The following is an 18,839-nucleotide window of genomic DNA, read 5'->3' on the forward strand; positions in this document are numbered from 1 at the left end:
AGTAAAAGCAAAGGACTGGCGAGAGGCTGCCGGCAGGTGGGCACCAGCACGCACTGAGCGCCGGCTGCACTGCGTCAGGGCTCTGCAGCAGAGACCGCGCCGGGTACGAGCGGCCCTTGTCTGCAGAAGCGGAAGGCATACGGGCCACGAGGATAAGCAGAGGGCTGGAACACCTCCCCTATGGAGAGAGGTTAGGTCTGAAAAAGGGACGGCTCTAAGACGACCTTACTGTGGCCCTTCCAGTACCTTAGGGGGGCCTAGAAGACAGCTGGTGAGGGACTTTTTACGAGATCGGGTAGCAATAGGACTGGGGGGAATGGAGCAAATCTAGAAGTGAGTAGATTCAGAGCAGATGTTAAGAAAAAGTTCTTCACCATAACAGCGGTGAGATACTGGAACAGGCTGCCCAGAGAGGTGGTGGAGGAAGCCCCATCCCTAGAAGTTAAGGCCAGGCCAGATGGGGCTCTGGCAGCCTGCTCTACTGTGAGGTGTCCCTGCCCATGGCAGGGGGGTTGGAGCGGGATGACCTTTGAGGTCCCTTCCAGCCCTGACAATTGTGTGATCTAAGGCCCACTGCCAGCCCTTTTCAGCTGAAACAGCTTAAATTGTTCTTTCACAGCCAGAAAAGCAAACCTCTTAAGAGATGGTTTTGTTCTAAACAGGTGTGACTACTCTCATTTGTCTTGTTCACCTACAGCTGCCCAATCGCACACACTACTTCGATGTGGCTACACAACCCTCAAAGCCTCTACCTGAGGGGCTTAATCCACCCCCTTAACCAGGCAGCACTGTTTGATAGGGTTCCAAATCTTGAACCAGACACTGAACCTCAGCGATTTGCTTTGCTTAACTCAGCTTGGCAGGAACTTTTGTAACTACAACCTGGGTATGTGCAGTGAACACTCATTATTATTTTTCTTAATTAAATACCTTTACCTCTAACTTAAGTCAGAGAGAGAGTACTTCTGTCTCCACTGCATAACTCTTTTCTCCATTAAAGCCTCAGGATGTACACTGTTACAGCTTCTGTGCAATTTGCAGGGCTAAGGCAGATGCAGGTTTTGAAGACCTATTAAAAAATAACACTGAAATAGTGCATATGGACTTACCTTTTGCAAAGACTAGCTTACACAAAATATGTTAGAAACATCACCTTTTACAAGGATAAAGATTTTAGATATTTTAAAAATAAGTGTTATTTTAGTAGTTATGCTCAATGGCCACCTTTTAACCAAAACCACTGGGATTTAACAACAAGGAAAACAAGTATGTGGTTTAGGTCAGCCTCTTGAATAAACATGCCTACAAGGTGGACAGCGAAAAAATTCCAGCAACAGGATGCTTAGCAGTAGAGAACTGACAGTTCTGAACAGCATCAACTTTTTTCATTTAACTTATGAAATAGTGGGAGAAAAGCTGTCCCTTTTTCCTTTTTCCCCCCAATTTTATACAGACACGATTCTACACTCTTTAAAAGAGCAGAAATGTATGATAATGAGTCACTACAGTAAAAGCAGCTCACAACAGTTGTACCTTACAACATACTAGACTCAAGATGTCCAAGACAGATGACTTCACTCAAATAGCCCATGCACTGTAACTCCAGGCAGAGTTCCTTAAGTCCAACTGTCTCCTCGTGTAGTCTTTGATGTACTTCCCACTAAGATCTGAACTAAAAAAGAACTCTTAGATATTTTAGCATTAGAATTTTCTCCTAGATGCTTTGCATGCCATTTTTGAAACCTTCCTTTCTGCTAATCTTAATACCACCAATATATGATTATTGAAAATTAAAAATGCCATGCCAATGTGAACAAGGTTTCTGCTATTTGAATTTTCTGCCTGCTCTTACCAGTTAAAACTGTGAAAAGCGGAGCAGTAATGTGAATCCATCTTCAAGAGCAAGTCATGCCTGAGAAACAAAGTAACTCATCAGTATAAGTACAGAAAGGAAACAAGAGGGTTAGGCAGTTTCCCACCATTATTTCAAAATAACTTCTAAAATTTATTTTCTCTTACAGAAAAGTTGCTTACTAGGTAGCCACTCAAGTACTCCAAACAGGGCTAATAATGGGATCCTGTAGGAATACCTTTAGTATTGTAAAACTAGACTGCGTGTAAATCTATATGCTGGAACACTGCCACAGTATTTCAACAAAGAGGTCTAAGTAGTAAACTAGCACCAACACAGTGATTCAAGGGACAAATCTACTATTCCATATTGAGTATTTCCAACGTGTCCACAGGGGAGGTCATTTCAAAAGCCCTCCCCTGCAGGCAGCTCCGACTGACTTCAGAGAAGGGCTCTGTCTCGCATACAGACAGCGTGTGGAATCCAGCTGTCTACTTGCATAGAAAGAGAGTCAAAATTGATTTTGTCACGTTCATATAAATACATTTCAGAAACAATAAGGTACTACAATCTCCTTTATTTTAAAAACAGTTTTATTCTGTATATTTAGAAATGTGTAATTTTAATAACTGCAGAGAAAAAAAAAAAATCAGCCACACCTGAATAGCTAATAACTCATTAACAGAATGCAGTGGTATATTATCTAAACAGTAGTAGTGCCATTGTGCCGTAATAAATTGACTATTAGTAAAAAAATACATTTCAGGGCACATATTACAGCATCCTTATGACAAATTACAGTAGGGATACTTTTCAAGAATTTAATCAAAGTAGAGAATTCTGAGTTATACTCTTTAAACGCAGCACTTAAAAAGGTAACAACTTTGTGCATTTTTAAAAAATGTCCTTGTTTGTGTATTGTAGAAATGCTGCTTTATTGCTGCAGATGTCAAAGTTCAAGGCTCAAAAGGTATGAGAATACAAAGATATCCTTAAGAAACTTTGTTTTTATATATATTTATATATATATAAAAAGGTAAAGCTTATAAAAGTTAATTTACAAACCAAGAACAAAAGTGGTATGCACGCATTATATACAAGCAGTCTATAGCATCTATAAATTTTCAAATGCATAGCATAAACATACCATAATTTTCTTCTGGTTCTCTTCTGGATGATGAACACAAACAATACTCATTCTCTAAACCAAACTCACAAGTTTTTTGCTTTTTCTTTTTTGTTTTTTTTTCTTTTTAAACTCTTCCCTCAGTCTCTCATGATAGATTATCTAGGTAAGCACAAAAGCCATACAAACTTAATGCAGAGAACTATGAGAGCTAAGACTATTAAAAACATGAGGGTAAGGCATCCCTGCTGGTTAATAGGTCTGTAATAATGTGGTTAATTTACAAATCCACAGAGGCAACTGAACCATAGTCATCCCACATGCTTTTCCCCCTCCCCCCGTTCTCATGACAATGTTTCAATATACAGTAAGTAGATGTGTTTGCACTAGCCTCTCAGTGGAGGAAAACATCCAAACTGTGCTTTCCCAAGTTGACTGCCACTTCACTGGACATGTACACCCAAAGTCATTTAAAAACTAGAGACTCAAAATATCATCTTGTGAGTTACACAGTCATAAAAAAAGTAGGCCAAATTCTGTGGTTTTGCCAGTGAAGTATGAAAGAACTTCAGTTCCTATGAATAATTCCGTTGATACTTTCAGATTTAAAACAATCAAATAATAGTAGTGTCCTTTAAAAAAACAAACGAGAGGAAAAAAGAAAAGAAACAAAACTCCCACAAAGAAAAACAAAAACAAAACAAAGCACACAAAACCTGCAAAATCCCTACCTTGTTCCCACTGTACACTCCCTGCTTGTGGCATGTATTGTGACCATGGTTCAAAGAGTGTTCTTGCTAAACCACTGTTAAAGCAAGATGCTTAAACGCTAAGATCCATTATCACTTATAGAACAGTTAATACTTGATAGAGTGGTTCAGGTTATATGTAAGGTCCATCTCAGTTTCACATTATTTACTCAGCTAACTTAATATTTAGAAGTGGTCAATTAGGACTGAGACACAGTTTGCTCCAACAAGATAGTTTGGATCCCCGGGAAGAGACTTGTTCTGCCAGGTTTTGGGGTCACCTGTGGGAGGAAAACACAATGCTGGTGTTTAGTATCTGCTGTTAAACAGTGTACATCTTGAAATAACCAAGCTTTTGGACAGGAGCTTCTAAGTTCAGAATAAACACCTGGTTTGTTTTTTTTTTTTGGTTTGGGTTGGTGATTTATTAAGAAACAAAACCCCAAAAAAAACACCCACAACCAAAACATGCTGCAGTCTGTATGTTATTAACAAAAAAAAAACAACCCTTTGCTTTCGTATATGTAGTATAGGTCAGTTACTCAAAAGGGATGCTGTGGCGCTTAGGAGTTCTTAAAAGTCATTTTACTCTACAGCACCAACATACTGCTTTCCATTTGAGAAGTGTTAACAGTGAATCAGGTACTCACTGGCTTTTTCCAAAAATTGCCAGAAAAATAAAGATTTAACACTAATCTGGGTAAGATGCACCTGAAGTTTCTGGGAACAGTTCTGAACACAGGTGAGTCATACTAAAAGCTAGGTTTTAACTAAAGACTGACACACTGGTAGTTTTATTTTCTACTGTATTATTGTAGAGAAGGGGTTAATAATTTTTCAGCTAAGTCAAATAGCCCCATTTTAAAGCCTGAAATATTAGCATTCTAAAAAGGATTTTTGTTCACTGGTGCATATCTAAAATTCTTCATAACTGATCTTATTAATTCATGGCCAAAGGTCCTGTGTAACATTTTGTTAAAAGAGAAAGTCATCAGCTGCCATCTCATTAGACATATGTTACATTCCACTGTCTCTTTCAACCCGAGAGAGTATTCTTTATTTACCCACCTAAACCCCACTATACGAAGTGTCCTCATCCCAATACAGTAGAACAGTTGAAAAATGCACTGAAATTCTTTTAAGTCTTCCAGATAAAATACATTAAATAGCTTGGCCAAAACAGATCTGCCCTGAGAAACGTACATGTCACACAGACTGTGAACACCTGAGCCCTCTGTATTAAATGAGACTCACATAAATACCACATCCTTTACCTGAAGAACTCATGAAAACAAAATGAAGTACACAATGCACTGAGTGATGGCAACATCTGATGTAGGGACAAAGAATAGAAGTGGCCTGTGTATTGTTAGAATATGCAAAACAAGTTTACTGCAACTAGCCCAGACTGCTGATTTTGGTCAGGAAGTGCTGGAGGATTTCTCATTTTATCGATGCAAGGAATTCCATTCAAAAGTCGCATGATCAAATACATTAGGAGAAGGGTACAATGGGACTTTAGGACAACAGGCCCTTGTCTTGCACGAGACAGCAAACTTTTTTCCCAATCTTTCCTCCTAAATACATAGTAAGGATTAGCCTGTAGTCAGTGCAACCTCTAGCTGTTGAGAAGGTTTTTCCCATACTTGCATAGAACTGCTTTGAAATAAAAAAAGATCCTTTAGCATTGTTTTACTAATAAATTCTAGTAAGTATGGCCATAACAGGCAATTTTTTTCCCCAGTCAGTTTTAATACCAGAATCATTCAAACTTTTGAAGGGGTTTAACAGTAAAATACCAATTATGAGGCTTAAATGCAGCAGAAAGGATGTTAGTAAGTGCTAATGAATGTCACTTAAGACAGAACATGGATACATTGAGAAAAGATGAAGTAGAGCAGACGATTGAAGAGGGAAAAATCCCAGAAAATTGTATAAGCTGTTATTATAAAGCAACCTCAAGAATCAGAGTCCCATAACCATCTAATTTAGAAAGAGAGAGAACAATTATTTATTTAAGACACAGTATGGTCTACTTACATATCATAAGACAGAATTGCCTAATTTTAAAGTTTGTCTCAAAAGAGCAATGTTATGATATACATCCCATTTCAGATTAACAGAATGTGGTGTTATATTTACAGTACAGAAAGTGTTAGGGTTTAAATATATACACTCTCACCCACACAGGCACACACACACACACACAGCCCCCACTTTGGAAAAGGAGAAAAGTGTCTCAACTTCAGTCAGCGTTCAGATCATTTGAGTCCTCTCCCTTTGCTTCAAGTAAGTTCATGAACAGGTGCTATTAGTTACAAAGGAAGTGTGTCGGTTTTGTACATCGTTGTCACAACTTCTGGGACCCTATCATTTATGAGCCCATGTTTTAACACTGCCATGTACACACACATTGTTAAATAGATGCATGCAACACATGCATATAACAGCTTATAAAAGGACAACTAAAAATTATTGCCTTTAATACCTCTAGGTTATTGAATCCCCATCAAGGGGTTGATGCTTCAATCTGTCAAAGCATCAGTGCTTTGGTGTTGACAGTGATAGATACATTAGTGATGGAAGATATGCATACATGGTGGCTTAAATGCTGTATACAGAAATATATCATCCAGTCATTACTTAGGTCATACATACACATTAAATAAGTTGAACCTTCCACCATAAATTTTGAAGGCAGCTGAATAAAACCTTAAGACTTTTTCCCCAGATGTGCAAGCATTCCTTTTCATATCTCTGCAACCTCACAGCCATTTCATGAAATTGCTTGAATTTTGCCCAGAACTCTCAGTTAGGCTCCTCATTGACAATTCCAGCCAATACATTCTCCCCCTCACCCCAAAAAGCCACACTGAGGTAAAAAAGAACAGGTAAATAAAACTGCAATCTAGTTGCAACTTTTACTATAAACCAGAAACTTCTGGGTAAAAGGCAGTAGAGGAGAAATAGGCAGAAACAAGCAAGAAAAGTCTGTGGAAAATTCAGCTGCATTAGTGTGAGTTGTAAATGCTTTTACTGAACACTAGTTTTAAGTGACCCAATTTTTAGCATCAACTTGCACACATGGAAACAGTTAACAAGCGTTAAATCATGACTTATGAGCATGCAGATTAAGATTTGCCAGAGTCCTATATGGTTAATTAAGCAACAGACAAACACCAGTTATGTTACAAAGGCCTATCAGAGGTACATGATCATTTCCTCTCAATTTTAGTGCGACTATCATTTCAAGTGTATTCAGCTGTAGCAGTCCTCAAGAAAGAAGACAGAATAGAAAAATCTGGTAACATTTAACAGACTAGAGATAGTACTCTTTTTCTGCTATCATGGCTTCAGCTATGAATTTGCACCATGAGTAAATGTAAGAAAGACATTTGTAATGAAAGTGAAATGGGAGAGTTTGACACAAATACAATGATTGAGTTCTTTATATTACACAGCATCGCTTTCAGCCAAATTAACTTAAATTATACGATAGCACCCAAAAGCCCCAAAAGGACAGAGGGAGGACAGCATACCCGACGAGGAGTCAGAGGATTTTAGAGCAAAAGACCAACCATCAGGGGTCATAGACGCACAATGTGGCAGGCGCAGCTCCACTGGCTTCAGGAATTTTAGTCCATGAGGCCCACACATTACCAAGGGGCTAAGAAGTGTTTCACCTATAGTAAAGAGAAAGAAAAACATGTTACCACGTGAAATAGGTTCCAAGTGTTACATAACTACACTGCAGAGCTAAGCAAGTTAAAGAAAAATAGGAGTATTTTAAGCTGCCAGTAAAGAACAGAATTTAGCAAGACTGTTACTTGGCTTTTCAAAGCACTCAAATGATTTATCAACAGAACATGATTTCCAAGCAGGTGTGTCAAAACAAATTCCCAAATCTGTAAGGAGCCTGATGGGTGTTCTCTTCGCACTACAGCTGCAATGTTTTCTGCCTGTATGGACTTTAGAGCACACCGGGCTGACTACAGCTTCCAGCAGCTCAACATGCCTTAGTATAACAGGCATTTGAAAAAGAACCCATAAACATACAGGTCTGGGTTTAGTACTGAAATTCTGCATGTCAATGTAAGATTATTCACTTGTAGAACATTCCTTGTTTGGTTTATAAAGCAACTGTGGATTGCAAGTAATTCAAGAAGTCAACCCCTTAAGTTTCTTGACTTGAAAGAACTGTGAATCTGACAGGTTAGAACAAGAATATGCACTGGATTAGTGATAAGGAAGACAGGCTCAGCATAAAATAAAAATTGTTCAACTGAGATACACCAGTCAACCCTTATCAATAAGAATCAGGAATACACTTTTATTTATAGGAGAGAGTTTTTTTTAATTGTGAAGGTGTTTTCTTCACAGGAACGGAAAAAACAAACCAACAAAAAACCCTACCAACAGCTGAGTATTTAAGTGCTGAAGCAAATTCCAAGTATTTAAATCAGGTCAAATCAGTTTATATCACATGCTTTAGAATTATATCTGTGCTGAGAAGAAGAAACATTTCTAACAAGAATGCCTACAGTAAGTCTTTGCACTTCGTACAGGAATCTACACTTTCAAAGATACTTAAAAAAATGAGAACCCTTCTTCATCATTGCACAAGGTTAAGTTTAAAATCAGTACTTGAAGTCCACAAGTTAAATGTTCTTAAGGTAGAATTCAAAGCCTTCACCTTGTTTGCAGCTTAAAATAGCAAGCAAAATATTGCTTCCTGTGAACATGTATTCAGAAATATGTTTAAGCATGTTAAAGTATTTTCACGTTCTACTTTGCTGCTGTTTCAAAAGAAGTGATTTAAATAACAGCACAGTGTACAGTGCCAGCTCTTACCTTTCTCTTTGTCTAAAGGTGGAAGTATACTGTTATCTCTGCAGACTTTGAAATATATTTCTTGCTCTATTCCCTCTGGAATGGCTCCTTGTGGTATAATAATACTAACTCCAGTCTCTATGGAGCTTAATACACCACCATTGCTGTTAAATACACCTCTTGCTGTGGCGACAACAGTGTGTCCATCTTCTTCCTCCTCATCCTCGAGTGCTGAAGGGCTAAAAGACAGAAAGCCTAGCAGTTTTATCAGTATTTTCTCACTGAAAGTCTGTGACATACTTTGTTCTAATGTTTTAGCACAGCCTAGAGCAGACTAACACCACTTCTAGGAAAAAATTAAATGTGTCTCACACTTGAGTAGTTCATGTTCTGCTATGAGAAGAAAATATTTTCACAAAGAAACTCCATCAAAACCCATAAAATCTGAAAATGTTCAGAAACTAGTCAAGGCAAAGATTTCAAGACCACTTAAACCCCATGTTTTCAAATATCAGCTTCTGGGATTCTACACAAATTGCTCATCCCAGCTACACACTCCAGCTTAATAAAAATTAAATGTAATTAACAACAGAAAGTTCCTTCTAACTCCCACAAGCTCCATTATTACTTCAACAGAAGGAGTAATAACTCTTATCCAAGCCACAATGAACCCTTCTATTCAGATATCCATCAAAACCAAAAGTCTGCAAAACAAACCCCAGAACTCAACCACCAAGTAGAAACAGCCCTACACCATTTCTCTCAAAGCTGCCAAGATAAAACACTATCAGATGGCAAGCCTGAGTATATTTCAGGTAAATTTCCAGAAGAACTTTAGCTCAAGAATCAGGAATTTCAAAATTTTTAGCCCTCTATAAAACTAGCATCAAAATATTTCTCAGGTGCTTAAGAACAGATAGAACTCATTCTTTTATTACATTTCTGAGAGCCTGAAACATCAGACAAAATTTCAGAACTCATTCATATATTGCTCTTCTGAAATCAAAGAACAGTAAACCATGGTTCTGCAATTATTGTCAGCAAACAGCTTAAGAATGTAGTACTAACGCTGGATTCTTACATTTAAAGCATAAGACACAAGCACAAGCTACTCCTAAGCAGTTGTGTCAATAAAGAGAATCAACACAAAACTATCTGAGTGACTTAGAAGTACTTTTAAAATACTCTTTAAACAAGTGCACCATGAGGTGTCTAAGGACACAGTAAATACAGATTGGAGCAACAGCTACCCCTCAAAATAAATTCCACCTTCTTGAAATGCATTGAGAAGACAAGTGATTGCTACATACCAACATATTGAATGATTAGTATGAGTATCAATCTCTCCAGTATAGCACCAACAGAAAAACAAACACATGAAAATAACAAACCAAAATTATTACCCCAAACCAAACAAAACCAAACCCCCAAAACTCAGCTGTATTTTTCCCCAAGATTCATAAATGAACTCTTATAGATGTACTAAAAGAAACAAAAAAAGCAGCACCCTACCTTACAGGAATGGCTTTAGGCACAGCATTAACATTATTTGGTTGATATTTAGGCTTTTCAACCTGTACAGCAAAGGTATCCATTCCACTATCAAAGTCTGGGGGCTGTGATGAGCTGTGTGCTTTCAAAACTGGTTGAGGAGAATTCGGCGATTTTGATGGCAACTCTGGTTTATGTTGAGCTTCATTTGGCAAGAGATTATGGTTGAATTTAGGGCTTTCAAATTTGCGCTCAAAGGGCCTTGCAGCACTCGTGTAAGGTTTTGTTGTGAAGCGGTTGTATGAAGGAGTGACTGTTTTCTGAACCTGCTCAGTTCCATTGACAGGGCCTTTGTCCGGGAAGCTTTTCTGAGGATAAAAAGTGGACTGCACAGTGTCCTCCCTAGAGGATCTGAAAATTGCTGGCTTATTCTGAGGTGGAGGAGGGTCAGACACAGAGTTAACTGCAACACAAAAATACCAGGATGTGTCAGTAACTACCAGAAATTTCTCGTCACATGGGTTATGACAGAAGAATATGCTTTAACCAATTCTTAATCTACTGTATAAAATACATATAAGTTCAGCTTAGCTCACCTGTCCTCTTACATTTTGTACATTCAGGCACCTTTTCTAATGTTCCATTAAACAGTTCCATTAAATACAGTAACATTTCAATAGAAAGCTTACACTGAAACACTATGGAGTGTTCGCAAAACCTCTCAGATTCAGCTGTACTAGGCAACCCTCTCCACCTGAAAGTGAAAACAACTTATTCTTTTGTCTTGAGAAGTGCACACCTTGAGAAGTAGGACCTCATGCCTATAGGACTGTGGTCCATGGCATAGAGAAGGACATTAAGCACTGAAAATTTTACTTCATCTATGCCGGGACCAAAGATGGAAGAGAGAGGTGAAGTGAGACTATCTGAACTTACAGTTTCAGACAGGATCACCAAGTAATTTCACAGAACTCCACCTCAGGATATATTAAAAAGCTATTTTTACTAAATTCTAGATTCCTCTTGGAGAACACCACAGTTAGCACTTTAGACATGTTGAAGCAATCACACAAGCACCTGGCAAGTATAACTGTTACCGCAGATGACAGGTTAACTTTCTAGCTGCTCACCTTCAGAAAGTGCAGGCTTGTGATGTGCTGGGATAGACAGGACAGGACTATTAATGGACTGAGGTTGTGTATACTGGACTGAAGAAACAGGAGGAGGAGTTGTAACTTGAGAGATGGGCTCATAGCGTTTTTCACCAATAGGCCTATCCATCGACTCAGTATCAGCTGTTTTACCCCTGTCGAAAGAGTACAAAACACCCAATGTTTGAATGCTCAGTCTCCTCAAGGCTCTGAGCTTCTGCATTCACTGCTATTTTTTTCTTCTATGATCACCTGATTTCCTTCTCTTCCTATAAACATTAAAACAGAGTTTTCTTTAATATGCTGTTTCAAGTATAAAAACATTTATTGATAAACACAAAAGAGACAACATTGAATCTTTAGAAGAAGATTAGTAACACAAACCATGGCAAACAAAAGGCAGATGACATTTCAGGTGTATTTGCATAATTGCTTACAAGATGTTAATTTTTCAATTTCATTTGGGGTAATTTCAATGAAAAAGTGTTCTCTAATTCAGCAGATTAAAAAAATATAAATTCACTTTTCTTGGGGAGTGGTTTTTTTCCTGAAAAGCTAACTAGTCAATGAGACAATGGATTCTAGTACAACTTTTCTAAATACACCTAGTATTTGACCAATGCCATCTTAATTAGAAATGTAATAAGCTTAAGCTTCACTAGCTTTATGTGCACAGTGTAGGTATCTTCAAAGTCTTATTTTCAAAACAATTGTCATACACTAGAAATATTTCTCCAGAAGTTTAGTGAAGGAAATGGTTCATTTTACAAATGCCTGTAATTTTGGACTACAACTTTATTGCACTTTCTTTCAGAATTTGAGTGTTAAAAATTTTAATTGCACATAATGCCTGTGATGGAATGTAACAGTGAGAGAACACCTGAAAACATCCTCACAACAACAGTCTTACCACTTGATGCTCCTTTTCAAGTAGTCATAGCTAGTGTAAGAGCCAAGAAATCTAGGTGATGGCAAAGCAAACAGCAATAGAAGAATGAAAGAAAATAGTCATTCTATCTTGAGTATATTATTTCTTCACAGTTTCTATGTTAGTCCTAGTAGTTCTCACACAAGAAGGTTGTTGAAGCAGACACTACTGTTAGCAGTGATGTTTCTGGTAAGACATTTATAGACATATATAGAATGATCACCTACCAAATGTAATGTGAGATTATCAGTGAATTAAGTGGTCAATATCTCAAATTGACAGATATTGAAATTAAGAATGAGACTACACTAAACCTTATGTTACAATCTGCTTAAACAAAGTTATTCAATATATTGAAAAAAGTCAACAAAATGTAAATCCAACCTCTCATCACTGCATTACTATCTTCATTCTCAACATACAAATAATGATGAAGGCTTTGCAGATCATGTTCTGAGGGTACATTCACAGTAATTGTTTCTAAAGCACTACCAACACCATAAAATTCTTCTGATCACATTCCACAATACCTGAAAGGACATCTCAGAACAACTGTTTATGAAGCCCAAGAGAAACAGAAAACCAAAAGTATACTGAAGACTTGCCCTTGGTTTTTAATACTTATCCTGCTTACATTGCAAGAAAATACATTTGATATTTCCCTTGCCCCTTCCTTTCCTGTACATTAATAAAAATGTTATGGGCAACAATTGTGGACATCAGTGTCACTGCTTCAGAGGAGTAGTTATGAAACTAAGAAAAGGGCTGATCAACTTTTCAAGTCTGCTTGATGACCACCTGAATGTGCTGCTCCATGAGCTAAACAGCCAAAAAAATACCAAACCACTTCAGCACAAGCTTCCACTCCCTCTAATGTTATATAAATCCAGAACAGTTATTGCTGCAGGTGGATTCACTGCTGTTGTCCAAGGTGCCAAACTGCTCCTTCCTTAGTACACTGCCCACCTGAAATCTCTACTTCCCAGAGGGACTATTAACCAGGGGAGAGAACCACTGTAAAAGCTCACGGGAAAAAAAAACCAAACCAACCGAACGACAAACCAACAAAAAAGCCCCCCGAAAAAACCCACCAAACAACCAAAACCCACCACACTCCACACCTAATCCAATTTATATTGTTTCTGTGACAATATAAACAACAAGCACAAAGTTGTGTTTAATATTCTTATCATTCTTACTGTTCTTAACATTCTTCTCCCACAGGCTCCCAATCAAGGATCAACTACAACCAAGTATATTGTTCAGAGCCTGTATGTAATGAAGGTGGTCCACAACAAAATGCTTGCTTACAACCCTACAGGATATAAATCAATTTCCTCTAACTACTGATATACTGTTTTCCAAGCTGGTTCCCACTTCATTTGTTACAAAAACGTTACTCTCATTTGAAATTATGCAGAAATTAACACTACAACAAACCACTGGGCAATGGGTTGTAAGCCTCAGCATAGAAAAGGAAACTTAAACTGCATCACTGATTTTCAGTTTCTCTTCAAAAAGCTCCAAGCCTGCAACAGACATGCACAAGCTCAGCTACAGTGGTTCAAGAAATTAACATGGGAAACTGTTTGTTGCTGCCTTCTCAGATCAGGCAATAACTGATTTATGCGAGTACCTTACACACTAGCCATTCCAAAATCCAGGTAAACTACCTCATTTTCACACTATAAGCTAATGTAGGTCACTACGTTGAAACAAGAAAGAAATACACTGCTCAGCTACAGGGATAGAAGGGTCATAAATTGCTCCAACTAGATCCAGTACAACAGATTTATTGATAAGTTCTGTTTCCTCATAGCAAGAGGAACTCTCTCTTACTCTACAGTTACTGACAACTGTAAAATGCTGATATGGCATTATCCATGCAAAGCAGCTGTAGTTATGGCACGTTTCCCAAGTGATGCAAATAAAGCCACAACAAATTAAGAGCAAGTAAATTTATACAGACATAAATGGTAAAAATGCATACTTTGACAATACTTACTTAGTGGCAAGGAACTCCAAGTAGTTTAACATTAACAACTGAAAAAGTTGTAGCTGTTGCTTGTGAGTAAATAAAACCTGTCCTCCTCTGCACCCAGAATGCATTATAGAGATTATGCATAATCAACAGTTCCTGTACCATCCAGATTTAGTCCTCTATTTTTGGAGGAGTTTATTCACAGACTAGCAATTACCATAAATATTCACCAGTGGAAAAAAAAGTAATGTTAATATTTTCATCTTTGTTTATTTGCAATGGACTGCCCTGATAAAATTTTCTTTGCCATGTTTGTCCGTTCCTGTTAAGGGTTACACTCTTCTATAAAGAAAAAAAAATGACACATTTTTGTCCTGACAGATGAAACTATCAGCTTTAAAAACAGTATTCTCTTATTCCTTTGTGGCAGTAATGTCACCTTCCCATAAGTAAAGCCAAGAAGTCATGCACTAACTTATGATCCAAATAAAACCAGAACTGAGTATCCATGGAAGTGTCACTGCAGACAGGATGGAACAATCTCAGCAGTTTTGAGGTAAAAATGCAATAGTTGGTTTTCTCATGTGTTTTTCAGCATGTGCCAGTACTACTGCAGTGGGTAATGGAAACACAATGGAAGCTTGCAAAACCATCCATCCAAAAATTTTTAGTCTTCACAATTACTTGACAAAAGCTTATAGTATTCCTCCCAAAGCATTACTTGACTCTACAATAGCAACATGATCTATACCTACAGATCAAAATGGACAATAGTTTTTTGCATGTGGGGACAATTCTGGAAACTAATGCAATGCAGTAAGAGCCCAGAAATGTTTGTTTTGAGTTTTTTGGTCTCTTCCTATGATGCTCAGAGAGCAAGACAAATATGTTCCCATCTTTCCATCAGAAGACACAGAGCAAGTGCAATGAAAGGATCAAGAAAACCCTTGACTAAGAATCATAACTATTTACAGATTACTGCAAGCTTTTCCTCCTTCGCATATAATAAGTAAAAAAAGCAACCTCTTGATTAGGAAAAACAAACAAAAAACCTGAATCCTTTAAAGTTTATGGAAAAATTCCAGCATTCTCAGTTCACAGAGAAAGACAGTGGAGATGACAGATACTACACAAGTTAGGAAAGGATCTGAATTCAGAAATCCTATTAAGACAAGCACCAGAACAGTGAATCAAGTACATGAAAGACAGCTTACACACATATTTAGCACTGTAATGCTTCAGAAAGCTAGTTTATTACTTCACTCTAAAAACCTCATTTCCACTTAAGATTACCAGAGTTTCAGCTTCACCTGAGTAGCCCAGAGTTTGAGCATGAACGCAACCGAAGCCTTCTAAAGTGCCTAAGTTTTCTGCCTGCATGAAACGAGCCAGCACAGCTTTTCAGTGAGACAGTCACAAATACATCATTATGGTTTGAATTAAAACAGGTACTGGAAGCTCAGTTAACTGTGGAGAGTATTCACAGTTTGTCTAAGTATCCTCCAGCATAGCCAGTTCTTCACCTGAGCTATATCTGTGTATAAGCTCTTACAATTTCTATATCAAAATGTTCCAAAACCAAGGAAGTACAACAATACAGGAAACAGATGTTTCCATCAACATACTAAATTTTGGCCTCAGCAGTGTTCCCTGAAGGCTCAGTTTCCCAATACCAAACGTGGCTTACATGTACAAGCCTGTCTACAGAATAAACACATGCAAAACTAGAACAACACAAACTCTGCTTTGAAAGATGTTTAAGCACTCAGCACCAGATAGACTAAAGGAAATACTTTGTTATGCTGTCATTAAGTGGTAAGCAGAAGCAGTAACATGTTGAAGATCCTGAAACCTATAAAAATATTCTTACCTACCAGAAGAAAAAGTTACACAGATAGTTTCCAAACTGAAGCCCCACTTAAAACAGAGAAAATGACTTAGTGAACTCAAAAGTAATTTCAGTTAGACACAATAAATCCCTGGAATTCCATTAACAGAAGAAAAATTTCTGGTTTAGTCCTATAGGCCTCTCCTTTTTCAAACTGAAGGAAAAAAAGGTGTCCAAACTTACTTAGCATAACTGGAGAAGTTCAGCTGATTTTGCGAATGTATTGGTTTAGTGGGTTCAGAATGATGGCTGGCAGCAACCTGTGCAGATGGCTTATTTTCAAAACTCCTGCGATCGAAGTATGAGAGCTGCTTCCGATAGTATTCTTCATCTTCTTCAGGATCATAATGATTTGAACGCACAATATCTTCAGGTGGTTTCACTTGAGGTCTCTGTGGTTCTGGGGCCCTAACCAAGAATAATAGAGATGCGTTGCACAGCTGAACAAGTGTAAGTAGCCCAATGAAAATGTTGTTTCATAGTTTGGCTACTAACAAAGCAATCAAAATGTAAGACTTATTACATGGCTTGCCTTTTTAACCTATACTGCATGGAATTAGATAGCTGAGATAGAGCACAAAGAAAATCCTTATTTTTCTTTAACCTTACCTTTTCCTTTTAGTTTTACTTTCTAATTATCTCAAGCATAGAAAAAAGTAAGACGGAGCTACTGGCTAAAATGCTGACAAAACAGTTCTGCCCCTCCTCAAATTCCCAGCAATCATCTCTAAGAAAACTGACTTCATAGCCTGCCTTATTATTGACACAGAGACCACACTGACATAGTCAGGCTTTTCATTCTGCAGTTTCCAATTTGAACCAGTAAGTGATTTTTGAGTATTCCAATCTCATACTGAAAACTAAGTTAATTAATGGTATATTTACCTGTAAGTTGTTTTGTCATGCTCATACTGGCTTTGAGAGGTTGGTTTTGGACCGCTCACATTTGTGAGTGCGGGCTTAGGTGCTACCTCTGGAGGCTGTAAAGAAAAGCACAGCATATTTCTTTGATTGTAACATTCAGAAAGATACAGCACTTGGAGCAAGAAAACTAAGACTGTCCACCCCTTTCCCAAAAAAGAAAACCAAAATGAAACACTGGTGAAAGATGAAGTTTTCAGCAAGAATCACAGAATCAAACAGGGTGGAAGAGACCTCCAAGATCATCCAGTCCAATCCAGCACCCAGCCCTAGCCAGTCAACTAGACCATGGCACTAAGTGCCTCATCCAGCTTTTTCTTGAACACCTCCAGGGACGGCGACAAGTAAGATGCCCTTCCTTGTTTTTGCTAAAGCTTCTAGCTTCTCTTAGAACATGCTGCAGTTATGTTTCTAGAGGGCACAAGCAGTAAGGCTTTCTTCCCACAACAGTATTTTATTTCTTGCAATGTAACCTCAGTAGTAAAAAGCAGGAAAGAAAAGCACTTAAATGTCTTACCTTGACAGCTGATGTATCACTTGGGTCCTTCATTTTTTCTAAAGATGGTGACCTCCTCCTTTCAAATATCTTAACCCTACTTCGCACAGATTGTGGTTTCATGGCTGGATCATCATCCTCCTCTGGTAGAGATGGTGGTGTAGGCAGTGGTTTACTGTTAGAAGGCAAAACTTCTGGTTTGGTTTGCAATGAAGTGTGAGGAGGAAGCGAGACACCTGAAGTGCTATGAGAGGGCTCATATTGTCCCGCTTTAGTGTTATAAGCTTGAGGAGGACCTTGCTCATAGCCTCTCACATGTGGGTCGAAGTACGGCTTGGGTTCAGGAGATCGAGATATGGCTGACTGGTACGGCTGAGCTTCTTGTTTGTATCTACCATGCGTGTCATAGCCAACAGTATGTTGATCTTCATATCGCACTTGTGGTAAGCTGAAGTTTTTGGGTGCATGCTCATAGCGAGGTCTGCCATCATAGCTCATTGGAGGGGGCTCCTCAAAACGAGGTTGTGCTGGATAATAGCTGCGCTCTGTGCTCTCTTCTAGATTTTGTCTGGAATCAAGATCCCTAGGCGGCTGATTTTCATAAGCTGTTCTTGTTTGATTGTACGGCTGTTTTTCATCATAATATGACCAGTGCTCCTCATAAGGGGGCACACGATCATCATAATGTAAGCGAGGGTCATAACCCCGAGAAAACTGATCTACGTAATTTGTAGAATCATACCTATATGTTGACTGCTCATAGTCCCTGCTCGGCTGTTTTTCTGCATACTGAGCCTGGGATTCATAGACCAGATTTGGATCTCTTTCTTGTCTCTGTATTGGGTGATTAATTGCTGGCTGTTTTAAGACGTAGCTTTGTCTGGACACTTCTTCATTCACATATGGATCCTTTCGGTATACCTGTTAGAGAGAGGCATACCTTTCAGTTAAAATGAAGAGCAACGCAGCTGCCTTTGAAACATCATATTTTAAACAAATGCATGTTTTAAATATTGGATTCAATTTTGTTATAAAAGCAGAACAATTTGATGCAGTGTTTGCAATCACAGGAATTTGAGCTTGGTGATTCAAGAGATCCCTTCTACTCCTATTTTCAAGTGAAACCACAGAACTCACGTAAAAATGACAGACAGAGGTAACAGTCTCACACCTTTAGGGTCTGTGGCTAAGTTGGAATGGCCACTTCTTTTGTAGTGATTGAAAAGAGTGTGAAGTAGACTGATTTACATATTTAAGTTCATTCTAGCATTGCTGATGAAGTGGCACCCAAGAAATTGGATTCATTTTCACGATGAAGGATTTGGCACAATTTGAAGTATAAAAAGATCTACAGTGATTTTAGGGAAGTAACAGATTTTTCTCAGGGCCTCATTAATGAACAGCAGAACACTCACAATCTGAAAAG

General features: G+C 38.2%; 1 protein-coding gene across 11 annotated transcripts in view; it reads right to left on the reverse strand.

The window, feature by feature from the left end:
* Positions 1 to 2,427: 2,427 nt before the first annotated feature.
* The window catches only part of TJP1 (tight junction protein 1), a 187,966-nt gene continuing 171,554 nt past the window's right edge, over positions 2,428 to 18,839 (reverse strand). For 8 of the 11 annotated variants that reach the window (XM_064157483.1, XM_064157477.1, XM_064157474.1 and 5 more), the window contains 8 exons: positions 17,435 to 18,334; positions 16,882 to 16,976; positions 16,180 to 16,404; positions 11,179 to 11,354; positions 10,070 to 10,511; positions 8,579 to 8,796; positions 7,267 to 7,410; positions 2,428 to 4,008 (listed from right to left, as the gene is read on the reverse strand). In XM_064157483.1, the coding sequence (XP_064013553.1) occupies positions 3,914 to 4,008; positions 7,267 to 7,410; positions 8,579 to 8,796; positions 10,070 to 10,511; positions 11,179 to 11,354; positions 16,180 to 16,404; positions 16,882 to 16,976; positions 17,435 to 18,334 (2,295 nt within the window). In that variant the 3' untranslated portion in view covers positions 2,428 to 3,913. The remainder of the gene's footprint in view (positions 4,009 to 7,266; positions 7,411 to 8,578; positions 8,797 to 10,069; positions 10,512 to 11,178; positions 11,355 to 16,179; positions 16,405 to 16,881; positions 16,977 to 17,434; positions 18,335 to 18,839) is intronic. The other 3 variants (XM_064157476.1, XM_064157484.1, XM_064157475.1) reach the window with 2 other exon arrangements.

Source organism: Pogoniulus pusillus, chromosome 17, assembly GCF_015220805.1.
Source record: "Pogoniulus pusillus isolate bPogPus1 chromosome 17, bPogPus1.pri, whole genome shotgun sequence".
Taxonomy (NCBI): domain Eukaryota; kingdom Metazoa; phylum Chordata; class Aves; order Piciformes; family Lybiidae; genus Pogoniulus; species Pogoniulus pusillus.